A 13,136-nucleotide genomic window follows, 5' to 3' on the forward strand; every position below is an offset into this window, starting at 1 on the left:
CAGGCAGAAGAAGGAAGACAGAAGGTCGTGTTAGCAGCGAAGTTGTTTTCTGACTCGAGGACAAACTACATCCTTTTGAAGATCAAAAATAAATGCTTTTAAGGAAAAACATGTAAAGATTCTGGTGAAGTGAGACAGAATAATGAGAGACTCTTTAATGGTAAAGAACATGGTCTTCATGAGGACCTTCCCTCTGCTAGGGTGAAGGACGGAGACCGTGGGAGACTCCGGACTCTCCCAGACCTCCGGACTCTCCCAGACCTTAGCGGCGCTGAGCCGTACCTGTGACCTGGGGGATGTAGGGGACGGACAGTCTCTCCGCGTTGTATCCCGGTCCCGCCAGACACTCCGCTACGTCGGTCGTCTGGAAATACAGCGGCCGGTCGTCCTTGTCCAAGGTTTCAGGGAGTCTGGTGGAGGACGACAACAGAAACCTCCGTCATCCAACAAGTTCTTGTCAGTTTGGTGAATTTTAAGCTGAATTTGGATATCGTAAGTGTTCCGCCACTGGTACAAAACGTACTGAACCAATCCCAATGGAGCGAGCTTTGAGGGCTGACTCTTACAAGCAAGTAAAGGAGCCAGTATTGGCAACAACAGATGCTGTGCTGCTGTGAAACGCTGTTCCTGCCTGACCTGTTAGCTGTTTCTGTCATAGACATGTATAAGTATCCGCCCCATGGAGCTGCTGCGATACGTCAACGACGCCGCCATATTGGATGTTCAAGACTGCGCTGTAAACTAATACAAGTAAATGGACTTATTTTCATAAAGCCCCTTTCTACAAAGAAATGTACGTTTTACGTCTCATTTATTCATTCACACACGCACTAATATACTTGGGAAACAGTTAGGCACCAAATATAATATATGTAATTTTCTCAGATGGCAAAAATAAGAACTTTATTGATCCCACATAGGAGTAATTCATGTTATATCAGCTGTAGAGAACAAGGTAGTGCCGAAAAACAATATATATCCACCCTAAAAAAAAATAAGAAAAATAGAGAAAAATAGATCAACATATAATAACATAAATAACATATTTGAACCATTTTTCAGACAATAAAATAATTGAAAAAAATCTGAAAAATTGTTAAAATATGTTATTTTGTTACTTGAAAATTCAAAAATATGCTTTGTTGATGAGAAAATATGTTTCTCTATTTTTCTTATTTTTGTGAGGGGGGATATATATTGTTTTTCGGCACTACCTTGTTCTCTATAGCTGATATAACATGAATTACTCCTATGTGGGATCAATAAAGTTCTTATTTTTGCCCTCTGAGAAAATTAAATATATTATATTTGGTGCCTAACTGTTTCCCAAGTATATTATCCCATCCCATCCCACTCTCCGTTACATTAACGTAAATATTCCAACCCTGTAACATTTGTACAGACTCACATCCGGCACTTTAAAAACCCCATATTGTACATTTCTGTCTATATTGTTCATTTCTGTTTATACATTTTATCTGTCATCTTACGTCACTTTTTGTAAAGACTCTTATCCGGCACTTTAAAATTTTGTACATTTCTGTTTATACATTTTATTTTATTCTATCTCTTATTTTATCTCTATATATATATATATATATATATATTTTTTTTTTAAATTTTTATTGTATTGCACCAATCACCACAACAAATTCCTTGTGTGTGTTAACAAACTTAAACCCCTTTCTGATTCTGATTCTGATTAGTGCGTGTGTGAATGAATAAATGAGACGTAAAACGTAAATTTCTTTGTAGAAAGATGCTTTATGAAAATAAGTCTATTTACTTGTATTAGTTTACAGAACAGTCTTGAACATCCAATATGACGGCGACGTTGACGTACGGCTCAGCGCTCGATGGGGCGGACACGTATATATGTCTATGGTCTCTGTCCTCATTATTTACCCAGAATTCAACAGTGTTACTGTAGTGACAGTTGTTATTTTGACACTTACGGACAGTTAAGTCTGAAGACGTGCTCCGGCAGGAGGTACGGAGCGCTCATGGTCCTCGCTTCAATAACCTGAGGACAGAGCGGGGCATCATCAGCGTATGAAATGATCCCCCAACATTCAAAGAACCAGTTCACTCAGGCAGAAGAAGAAAAGCTGTGCTGGGGTCGAAGGTCGCAGGGCCACAGGCGAGGACGTACCTTGCTGATGTGCTGGCAGAACGGAGGGTTGGCGATCATCTGGCTCAGGAAGTTGAGGTACGCCGCCACCAACGCCATGACGCTGCAGCGGATGAACATGGGCATGTTCTCCTCGTTGGCCAGAGCCATGTCCTGCACAGAGAGGTGGAGACCCACGTCAGCACGGATCAGACCGACGTCAGCACGGGTCAGACCCACGTCAGCTCGGATCAGACCGACGTCAGCACGGATCAGACCGACGTCAGCACGGATCAGACCGACGTCAGCACGGATCAGACCGACGTCAGCACGGATCAGACCGACGTCAGCACGGGTCAGACCCACGTCAGCACGGGTCAGACCCACGTCAGCTCGGATCAGACCGACGTCAGCACGGGTCAGACCGACGTCAGCACGGATCAGACCGACGTCAGCACGGATCAGGGTCGGGTGGAGCTCAACTCCATTCATCATCGTCCTTTATAGAACTGATTTAAACTTCTGATGTTCCTTTTTAACCTTTGTGATGTCTTTGGGTCAAGGAAGGAGGAAGGGAAGAAGGAAGGAAAGAAGGAAGGAAGGGAGAAAAGAAGGAAGGAAGGGAGAAAAGAAGGAAGGAAGGAAAGAAGGAAGGAAGGAAGAAAAGAAGGAAGGAAGGGAGGAAGGGAGAAAAGAAGGAAGGAAGGGAGGAAAGAAGGAAGGAAGGGAGGAAAGAAGGAAGGAAGGGAGGAAAGAAGGAAGGAAAGAAGGAAGGAAGGAAGGAAGAAAAGAAGGAAGGAAGGGAGGAAGGGAGAAAAGAAGGAAGGAAGGGAGGAAAGAAGGAAGGAAGGGAGGAAAGAAGGAAGGAAGGGAGGAAAGAAGGAAGGAAAGAAGGAAGGGAGGGAGTAAAGAAGGAAGGAAAGAAGGAAGAAAAAAAGGAAGGAAGGGAGGAAGGAAGGAAGGAAGGGAGGAAAGAAGGAAGGAAAGAAGGAAGGGAGGGAGAAAAAAAGAAGGAAGGAAGGAAGAAAAAAAGGAAGGAAGGGAGAAAAAAAGAAGGAAGGAAGGAAGGAACTAGGAAAGGGAGGAAAGAAGGAAGGAAGAAAGAAAAGAAGGAAAGAAGAAAAGAAAGAAAAGAAGGAAGAAAGAAAAGAAGGGAGAAAGAAAAGGAAGAAAAGAAGGAAGGAAGGAAGTAGGAAAGGGAGGAAAGAAGGAAGAAAAGAAGGAAGGAAGAAAGAAAAGAAGGAAAGAAGAAAAGAAGGAAGGAAGAAAGAAAAGAAGGAAGGGGGGGAAAGAAAAGAAGGAAGGAAGAAAAGAAGGAAGGAAGAAAAGAAGGAAGGAAGAAAAGGAAGGAAGAAAGAAAAGGAAGGAAGGGGGGGAAAGAAAAGAAGGAAGGAAGAAAAGAAGAAAGAAAAGAAGGAAGGAAGGGAGAAATAAGGAAGGAAGGAAGGAAGGAAGAAAAGAAGGAAGGAGAAAAGAAGGAAGGAAGGAAGTAGGAAGGAAAGAAGGAATGGAGAAAAGAAGGAAGGAAGGAAGAAAAGAAGGAAGAAAGGAAAGAAGGGAGGAATGGTGAAAAGAAGGAAGGAAGGATGGGAGGAAAGAAGGAAGAAAGGAGGAAAGAAGGTAATAAAGGAATGAATGACGAAAGGGAGGTAGGAAGAAAAAGGAGTAAAGGAGGGTAAATGAGGAGGAAAAGAGGAAAGGAAGAAGGAAGGAGAGAGCAGGAGGAAAGAAGGATAGAAGAATAGGGTCATTTTGACCCAAAGACAGTACAAGGGTTAAAGCTCTTAACCCTCTTGTATTTATCTGAGCTTTTAACCGTCCGTAACCCCCGTAGAACGCTGAAGTCGACTAATGGCTTTTGCTGGAAGTCCAGAGGTCAGAATATAAACACTGGGGGGGCCGAGATTTCTCCGTTGCCCCCCCAGGCTCTGGAATAATCTCCGCCGAGATGAAGCTTATTTCTGACCTCAGCATTTTAAAATCTAGACTAAAAAACCTATTTAAGGTGGATTTTAACAGCCAGTAGTGTGATGACGATGTATTTTCTTCTTTTTGATTGTTCGTATTAAGGCCCAGTCCCAATACACCCACTACCCCTACTTTTCAGTCCTACCCCTAAATTTTGTGCGTTCCCGTGAGGGCAGTGGTGTCCCAACTCCTCTTTTCACCTAGAGGGAGTGTGGAAAACGAGGGTTAGTGAGTATCAATCTAGCCGTACACAGCAAGGGTTTTCAGATGCACACTCGCTGATCTAGGGCCAGAAAAATTTCCCAGAATTCTTTACGTCATCATTTGCAGACTGATTAAAAAAAAAAAAAAACATGGCGGACTTTTCTTATTTTTTAGTGAATTCAATCAATATTTTGAGTTAGTTTCTGCATAAAAATGCGTTTTGATTACATTTCTAGCGGGAAATATATTTTACTTTCATAATATTCACTCAGTGAATGTACATAATCACTCACTTGCCCGTTGTTGCGAAGTCTTTTTCAAACCTCGCCAGAATAAAGGCTGATTTATGGTTCTGCGTTACACCAACGCAGAGCCTACGGCGTAGGTTACGCGGCAACGCACGCCGTACCCTACGCCGTCGATTTAACGCAGAACCATAAATCAGCTCCCGAGCCGGCGGCTCTTCTCATCCCCGAAAACATCGGATCAAATTTCTTAACAGGCGTTATTTGGATAAACTGAGCCCAGGTTGGGGATCTTAACGGTTACTTTTACACCTGAAAAAATATTAAAACTTAATAAAGTGGCATATTAACAGCTCTACAGCGGAAATTAAAACAGCTTTTAGCTCTGGGCTTCTTGATATGGTGTGATGTATGTGCAAACGTAACTACGCAGTCGCTTACGTACCCGAACGTAAACCACGCAGTGACGTAGCAAGTGGTGTCCTAATCCCTAGGGAACATTACAAGGGCCCTAAAGTTTGTGGCTTCATTTTTAGGGCTAGTGGTAGAAAGTAGGGGGTGTATTGGGATTGGCCCTTATTCTCCTTTTCATCTATTACCTGTTGTAAAGCACTTTGGCGCACCGAAAGGCTGTAAAATGCTGTATAAATAAAGTAAATGACACGTCCACTCGTGTCTCCGAATGTGCAGGACAGTGAATAAACCGGCAGAATCTTGTGATAGTTTTTCTTCAGCCGTTGGACGGGGATCCAGCTGGAAGAGAAGATTTCCTCCGGACCCTCAAGCGCCGCGGGGACGATTATCTGACGCTTGACTGTGTTCTCAGCAGAAAGGTCATCTCCTGAGGAACGACCCCGAGGAGACGCGTCCAGAACGGACTGCTGAACACGAGGCCACTTCCCCTTCGTCATTTCTTACCAAGCGAAGGAAAATTCAGATATCAGATATCCACAAACACCTCCATCCTTCCCTTTCCTTCTTTTGTCTTCAACTGACAGCATTTTCCTCTCCAGAGCAATTACAGAAGTGCAGTTCATCCAACGACCTCTAGGGGGCCTATTGGTGATGTCACACACCCTTTTTCCATCAAACCGGTTCCAGTGCTGGTTCTGGTTCACAACTCGTTCAACTTGGGAACCAGCTGAGAACCGGTTTGCTTTTTTACAGCTCGGGAGCGTTCATTTCTGACCAATGAGAGAACAGTTGGTTCATGGCATTTGTTAACAGCTTTGAACCGCTACAGATGGTTACCTTGTGAACACAAACGAGAAACGAAACAACTGTATCGATTTAGATCCCGTCCACACGTAGCCGGATATCTGCGGATATCTGCTAAACCGGAGATATTTTCCTCCGTTTTGACCTGTCATCCACACGAAAACGCAAATAAACGAAGGTTTAAAAAAACTCCGGGCAAAGTGAAGATTTTTGAAAACTCCGTTTATGTAGATGCGTGTGGACACACATAACCGGAGATTTGCGTTTTCGAACGTCACATTATGCGCCAAAACAACAACAAATCTGCTCTGACGTGCGCCTTTTGTTTACTACAGAACTACAGATGATCCAGTCATCCAGCATCTGTTCTCCAAGCTATTTATTAAATAAATGGTCTCTGGTCTTGACCACCGCTTACTGCGTTACACCGACACAGAGGCTCCGCCGTACCCTACACCTAGGGTACGCGGCGACGCGCACCCTAGGTGTAGGGCCCGCGGCTCCGCAGAGACGCAGAGCCCGCAGAGACGCGGAGCCCGCAGAGACGCGGAGCCCGCAGAGACGCGGAGCCGCGGAGGTGCAGCTTCCCCGGGAGCCGCAGATGATCTACAGGTTAGAATGCTTATGAAGTGGTCGAAAACGCAGATCTTCGGTTATGTGTGGATGCAAATTTTTTTATAAACGGAGGAGGGAAATATTTGTTTTTAAAGATACCCGGCTACGTGTGGACGGGGTCTTAGGCCCTGAATCGGAACAAAACAAACGGGCCACAGGTCTGAAAGCAGCCTAATTCTTATTTGAAAATGTCTCCGTCTCCCAGTCTTACTGCTGTAGTTGGTCTTGGTTCGGGTTAATCCATTATAAGCGACTTTAACCCTTGTGCTGTCTTCAGGTCAAGGAAGGAAGGAAGGGAGAAAAGAAGGAAGGAAGGGAGGAAGGAAGGAAGGAAGGAAGGAAGGAAGGAAGGAAGGAAGGAAGGAAGGAAGGAAGGAAGGAAGGGAAAAAATAAGGTAGGAAGGAATGAAGGAGAGAGCAGGAGGAAAGAAGGAACAGGAGAATTAGGTCATTTTGATCCAAAGACAGTACAAGGGTTAAACTTTCAGTTGAGAGTCCGGTGGACTGGGAAACGTCTCAACGACATCCTGGTCTTCATCACAACCCCTCCCCCAGTCCGGGTCATACGTGACAGGTGAAGACTGTAACTCGTAGGGGGAGCGTTACCTGCAGGTGAAGACTGTAACTTGTAGCGGGAGCGTTACCTGCAGGGCCACGGAGAGCCGGATGAGGTCGATCACCACCTCCTCGTTGGCCAGCTCGATGGTCAGCACGGCCAGGGTTGTGAACAGCAGCTCAAAGTTCTTGTGGCTGTTGTCTTCCTCTTTGCAGCCCAGGTAGATGTGGCGGTAGAGCTGCTGGCCGTGCTGGAGGGGGGGGGTAAAGTTAGGGTTGAACGGGACGGCTAAAGCCACGTGGGTCAGACCATAGACATATCTACGTATCCTCCATGGAGCTGCTGCGATACGTCAACGTCGCCGCCATATTGGATGTTCAAGAATGCGCTGTAAACTAATACAAGTAAATGGACTTATTTTCATAAAGCGCCTTTCTACAAAGAAATGTACGTTTTACGTCTCATTTATTCATTCACACACGCACTAATATACTTGGGAAACAGTTAGGCACCAAATATAATATATTTAATTTTCTCAGATGGCAAAAATAAGAACTTTATTGATCCCACATAGGAGTAATTCATGTTATATCAGCTATAGAGAACAAGGTAGTGCCGAAAAACTATTTCCCCCCTCACAAAAAGAAAAATAGAGAAACATATTTTCTCATCAACAAAACATATTTAAAAATGTTCAAGTAACAAAATAACATATTTGAAGCATTTTTCAGACAATAAAATAACATCATGGTTCCTGTTTGCGGGATGGAGTAGACGATGACGTGTCTACAGAGCAGCAGTAACAGCTTTTATTGTCCTAAAAATGGTTCAAATATGTTATTTTGTTACTTGAACATTTTTAAATATGTTTTGTTGATGATAAAATATTTTTCTCTATTTTTCTTATTTTTGTGAGGGGGGATATATATTGTTTTTCGGCACTACCTTTTTCTCTATAGCTGATATAACATGAATTACTCCTATGTGGGATCAATAAAGTTCTTATTTTTGCCATCTGATAAAATTAAATATATTATATTTGGTGCCTAACTGTTTCCAAGTATATTAGTGCGTGTGTGAATGAATAAATGAGACGTAAAGCGTAAATTTCTTTGTAGAAAGACGCTTTATGAAAATAAGTCCATTTACTTGTATTAGTTTACAGCGCAGTCTTGAACATCCAATATGGCGGCGACGTTGACGTATCGCAGCAGCGGGAAGAACACTCGATGTGGTGTCTACGTTTATATGTCTATGGGTCAGTCACCCAGAACCACCGGCTGCTAACGGGCTAACGGAGCCAGGTGATCTTACCTACACTAATTTTCTGAAGCATACAGTAGAATATAGATCAATGAAATCATGTAATTCTTTACCACTATATGACTAAATTAACACAGAAATCAATATTCAAAAAGCAAAATGAAGCAACACCTTGGAATATCATACGTATAGGATACAAACACGCACACACACTTATACAGACACCTATACATACTGGACTGGGTAAGGTGTATTTTTGATCTGATTTTCATGGCCTAGATGATGTTTTATTGTATATTGCAGGGGTCTGCAACCCAAAATGTTGAAAGAGCCATATTGGATCAAAAACACAAAAAAGAAATATGTCTGGAGCCGCAAAAAATGCAAAGTCTTGTATGTATAAGCCTTAGAATGAAGGCAAATGGCAAAAGGCGAAATCAAAATGTTGAGGAAAAAAGTCGAAATGTTGGAAAAAAAAAAGTCGAAATGTTGATGAAGTAGTCAGAATTTTGAGAAAAAAGTCGAAATGTCGAGATTAAAAAAGAAAAAAAGAAAAAAGAGAAAAAAAGAAAAAGGAAAAAGAAGAAAAAAACGAGAAAAAAAGAAAAAAGAAAGAAAAGAAAGAAAAAAGAAGAAAAGGAAAAAAATAAAAAAAGGTCAAACATTTTTGAAAAAGCTCCAGGAGCCACTAGGGTGGCGCTAAAGAGCCGCGGGTTGCTGACCCCTGGTATATTTGAATGTTTTTTGTATGTTTTTTTCTTAAAGATAATGATTTACATGTACGGTAAACTTTAATGTAGGTTTGTCGTGTTATTTTGTTTCTTTTTTTATGACTTGTTTTTAAGTGTATGTTTTAAATGTATTGTTTTAATGTGGATCCCAGTAAGACTGGCTGCGTTAAAGGGAATAGCTAATGGGGATCCTTACAAATAAACAAACCTAGTTGATGCTCTGTTCTGTTCTTTAACAACGACAAACTGACATTTCTTTTTGTAGGTAACATTAAAACTGAAAACAACCAGACACCTTTTTCTGTCCGTTACCCACAAAAACCTCTGGTTCCCAATGAAAATGTCAGGATATCTCCCATAATGCACCAGATTCACACTTTAGTCCTAAATACATAACAATCCCCCATTTATTATTATTTCCATCTGTTCCAACAGATTAGTAAGTTATTTTTGTGCTGAGCAATTTAATCCTAAAAAAGAAGAAGACAATAAGACTCTGAGGATTTGGACTCTTGCGTTCGTCCCATTTGAGAAGTCAGCAGTCGTGTTATTTGAGGAAATAATCAGCGAATTAAACGCTAGATTAATTGCCCTAGCCCGAGTTTTCGCACCTCCCCCGCCGCGGCGACGGCGATGACGAGGTTATCGTGCTAGAAGATGCAAATGCCAGCGGACAGATTCATCCAATTAACGGTGAAATCAGAACAAAAATAACCCGCCGCTGCCGACTGCAGAGCGGCTCCATAAAGGAAATAAAGGCGCTGCCGCCGCCGCCGGGCTCCGGCGCATACGCTTGACCCGGAGGTTAATGGAAAGCGAAGGCCGCTGCCTTCCGCGCACCGCTAATGAATTACAATTAGACGGCGTTAAAGACCGAGCAGCAGATAAGCCGCTCTGCTCTGAGCGGCGGGCCGGGGATCCCCCGCCCCGCGTCGTGTCTCGGGGGGTTCAGGACCAGAGGTGGGTAGTAACCAGTTACATTTACTCCGTTACATTTACTTGAGTACGTTTTGGGAAATGTTGTACTTTTAGGAGTAGTTTTGAATCACTATACTTTTTACTTTTACTTGAGTAGATTTGTGAAGAAGAAACTGTTCCTCTTCCTCCGCTACATTAGGCTACGTTGAGCTGTTACTTTTCTTTTATCACTTTTATCCACGTACGCGTCAATCTCATGACATCACTGAGTGATTCTTTGGGAAAAATTTTTGTTTTTGCATGTTTTGTCACATTTACACAGACTCAAACACACACAGAGTTTCTATGAGTTCATGTTTGTTCTAGTTCTGCCTGGTTAAAAAAGAAAAGTACAAAGGCTTGAAATTTTGTGCTACTTGTGCTTAATTTATTTTCTTCTTCTGTTATTATTTTATTATTTATTAAAGTACTTGAATTTACTTTAAGCTTATTTTAATTTAAGCTATTTTTTATTTTTTATTAATTTTGATTAATTGTATTATTTTATTGATTTAATTTGCCTGAAGATGATTATTTTGTACTTTTGTCTGTTTGAATGGTTGTGTTAAAAAAAATAAATCAGACGTTACTCAACAGTTACTCAGTACTTGAGTAGTTTTTTCACCCAGTACTTTTTTTACTTTTACTCAAGTAATTATTTGGATGACTACTTTTTACTTCTACTTGAGTCATATTATTCTGAAGTAACAGTACTTTTACTTGAGTACAGTTTTTGGCTCCTCTACCCAGCTCTGTTCAGGACCTTCTACTCCCGGCAGGACCGGGTTCAGACCCAGCTGGCTGCATCAGTTACCCAACTCCTTGGTAACGTACTGCGTCACGCATTGCGTCACTTCCTGTTGTTTGCTGTTGCAGGGTCTGATTTCTCCAGACTTTTTTGTCTAAACTTAGATAGTTTTCTGGTAAAATAATACTATATCTGGTAAACTTCTGTTTTTAATTCAACACTTGCACATTTTTCTCTTCCGTAACTTTCATTGTCACCAATCACTGGTACATTTTCTGTCTGTTAGCCTCTTAGCATGGCCTCCTCTTCTCCCACCGTTTCACCTCCTTGCTGCTCAGTGTGTGAAATGTTTAGCTATTCCTCTGCCTCCTTTAGCGAAGACGGTAAGTGTTTGAAGTGTAGTTTATTCGTAGGATTGGAGGCGAGGCTCAGTCAGTTAAAGGTCCGGTTCCACCAACTAGACCAGGGGTCGGCAACCCAAAATGTTGAAAGAGCCGTATTGGACCAAAAACACAAAAAACAAATATGTCTGGAGCCGCAAAAAATTAAAAGTCTTGTATAAGCCTTAGAATGAAGGCAAATGGCGAAAGGCGAAATATACAATCTTGAGAAAAAAGTCAGAATTTCGTCAAAAAAGTCAAAATGTCGAGAAAAAAGTTGAAATATTCGAAAAAAAAGTCAAAATGTCGAGAAAAAAGTCAAAATTTTGTGAAAAAAGTCGAAATGTTGAGGAAATAGTCAGAATTTCGTCAAAAAAGTCGAAATGTCGAGAAAAAAGTTGAAATATTGGAAAAAAAAGTCAAAATGTCGAGAAAAGTCAAAATGTCGAGAAAAAAGTCAAAATGTCGAGAAAAAAGCCAAAATGTCGAGAAAAAAAGCCAAAATGTCGAGAAAAAAGCCAAAATGTCGAGAAAAAAGCCAAAATGTCGAGAAAAGTCAAAATGTCGAGAAAAAAGTCAAAATGTCGAGAAAAAAGTCAAAATGTTGAGAAAGTCGAAATTTTGAGAAAAAAGTCAAAATGTTGAGGAAATAATCAGAATTTCGTCAAAAAAGTCGAAATGTCGAGAAAAAAGTTGAAATATTGGAAAAAAAAGTCGAAATGTCGAGAAAAAAGTCAAAATGTCGAGAAAAGTCAAAATGTCGAGAAAAGTCAAAATGTCGAGAAAAAGTCGAAATTTTGAGAAAAAAGTCAAAATGTTGAGGAAATAGTCAGAATTTCGTGAAAAAAAGTAAAAATGTCGAGATTAAAAAAGGAAAAAAGGAAAAAAAAAAAAAAAAAAAAAAAAAAAGGTAAAACATTTTTGAATAAGCTGCAGGAGCCACTAGGGCGGCACTAAAGCGGCTCTAGAGCTGCGGGTTGCAGACGCCTGGGCTATTTTAATGTGTGAAGTAAAAGCAGAAGAGTGCTTTTACTCACTACCGGAACCCGAATCAATCAATCAATCAATCAGTGTCTACCTTCTTCATGAAAGCAACATCTTGTTTGGACATCTTCTCTCTCTTAATCTTCAGAGCTGCAACGTTGGGGATGATTCTGGAAGAGACACAGAGCTGGTGTGAAAACCAGGACCAGGATCTGGACCAGGACCAGAACCAGGACCTGGACCAGAACCAGAACCAGGACCAGGACTCATCTGGACTTTGGTTTCCCCCCAAACACTCAGAGACAGAAGGTAAAACGACGACTTGAAGCGCGGCGGTACCTGATGCCGCGGAGCTTGGCGCGGTTGTCATGGCGATCGATGATGTTGTGCAGGATCTCCAGGACCAGCTGCCGCAGCTCGCTGTCCTCCATCAGGGAGATGGAGAACAGCGGGTCCAGGAACGGGGGCGGCAGCGCCGCGGCCATGGACTTGGACCTGAAGCCGGAGGTCACCTGGGGGGGAGGAGACCCTGGTAAGACCCGGGAACACCCGGGCGTCGCCCCCACACCCTCGTCCGTATGCTGCTCTCATTAAAAACCCACCCCGGCTGAACCCGCCCCTCCCCCGACACAGACACCTGCAGCAGCGCGTCGTCGTCTGCAAACAGCATGACCCTTGACCTCTGCTGCAGCTGCGCCGAGGAGCAGGTGGTGACGAGTCCAGGGGGACGAGGACCGTTTTAAATCAGTCCCAGAGCGAAAATCCTCTCAAAACATTTGTGTGAATGATCTGATTTATGTGTATTATTAGATTTGTGCTGGAAGTTACGGACAAAATGATAATTACGAATTCAAAAAGCCTCCTACACACTAGGGCTGGGCGATATGGACCAAAAGTCATATCTCAATATTTTCTAGCTGAATGTTGATACTCGATATATATCGATATTTTTTCTGTGACATAATTGGGGTTTCCCCCAAAGCATTATAGCATAGCATCTCTGTTAGCTTCATTTTTTTCTGAGACAAACCCTTAAAAAAACAGTCAGTTTTAATACAAAGCCTCGTGCCAAATGTCACACAGGTTCCTTTATTAACAGAGGTCTGCACAATATCAAAATGTATAAAACAAATGAAATAAAAATAAACTGCCTGCAT

General features: G+C 42.1%; 1 protein-coding gene across 4 annotated transcripts in view; it reads right to left on the minus strand.

Annotated features, from left to right (window-relative positions):
* Positions 1–13,136, minus strand: part of efr3a (EFR3 homolog A (S. cerevisiae)) — a 121,952-nt gene that overhangs the window by 6,038 nt on the left and 102,778 nt on the right. For all 4 annotated transcript variants that reach the window (XM_061731665.1, XM_061731664.1, XM_061731663.1 and 1 more), the window contains 6 exons: positions 12,319–12,491; positions 12,074–12,149; positions 7,005–7,166; positions 2,153–2,284; positions 1,956–2,023; positions 283–410 (listed from right to left, as the gene is read on the minus strand). In XM_061731665.1, the coding sequence (XP_061587649.1) occupies positions 283–410; positions 1,956–2,023; positions 2,153–2,284; positions 7,005–7,166; positions 12,074–12,149; positions 12,319–12,491 (739 nt within the window). The remainder of the gene's footprint in view (positions 1–282; positions 411–1,955; positions 2,024–2,152; positions 2,285–7,004; positions 7,167–12,073; positions 12,150–12,318; positions 12,492–13,136) is intronic.

This window comes from Cololabis saira, chromosome 10 (genome assembly GCF_033807715.1).
Source record: "Cololabis saira isolate AMF1-May2022 chromosome 10, fColSai1.1, whole genome shotgun sequence".
In the NCBI taxonomy this organism is placed as follows: domain Eukaryota; kingdom Metazoa; phylum Chordata; class Actinopteri; order Beloniformes; family Belonidae; genus Cololabis; species Cololabis saira.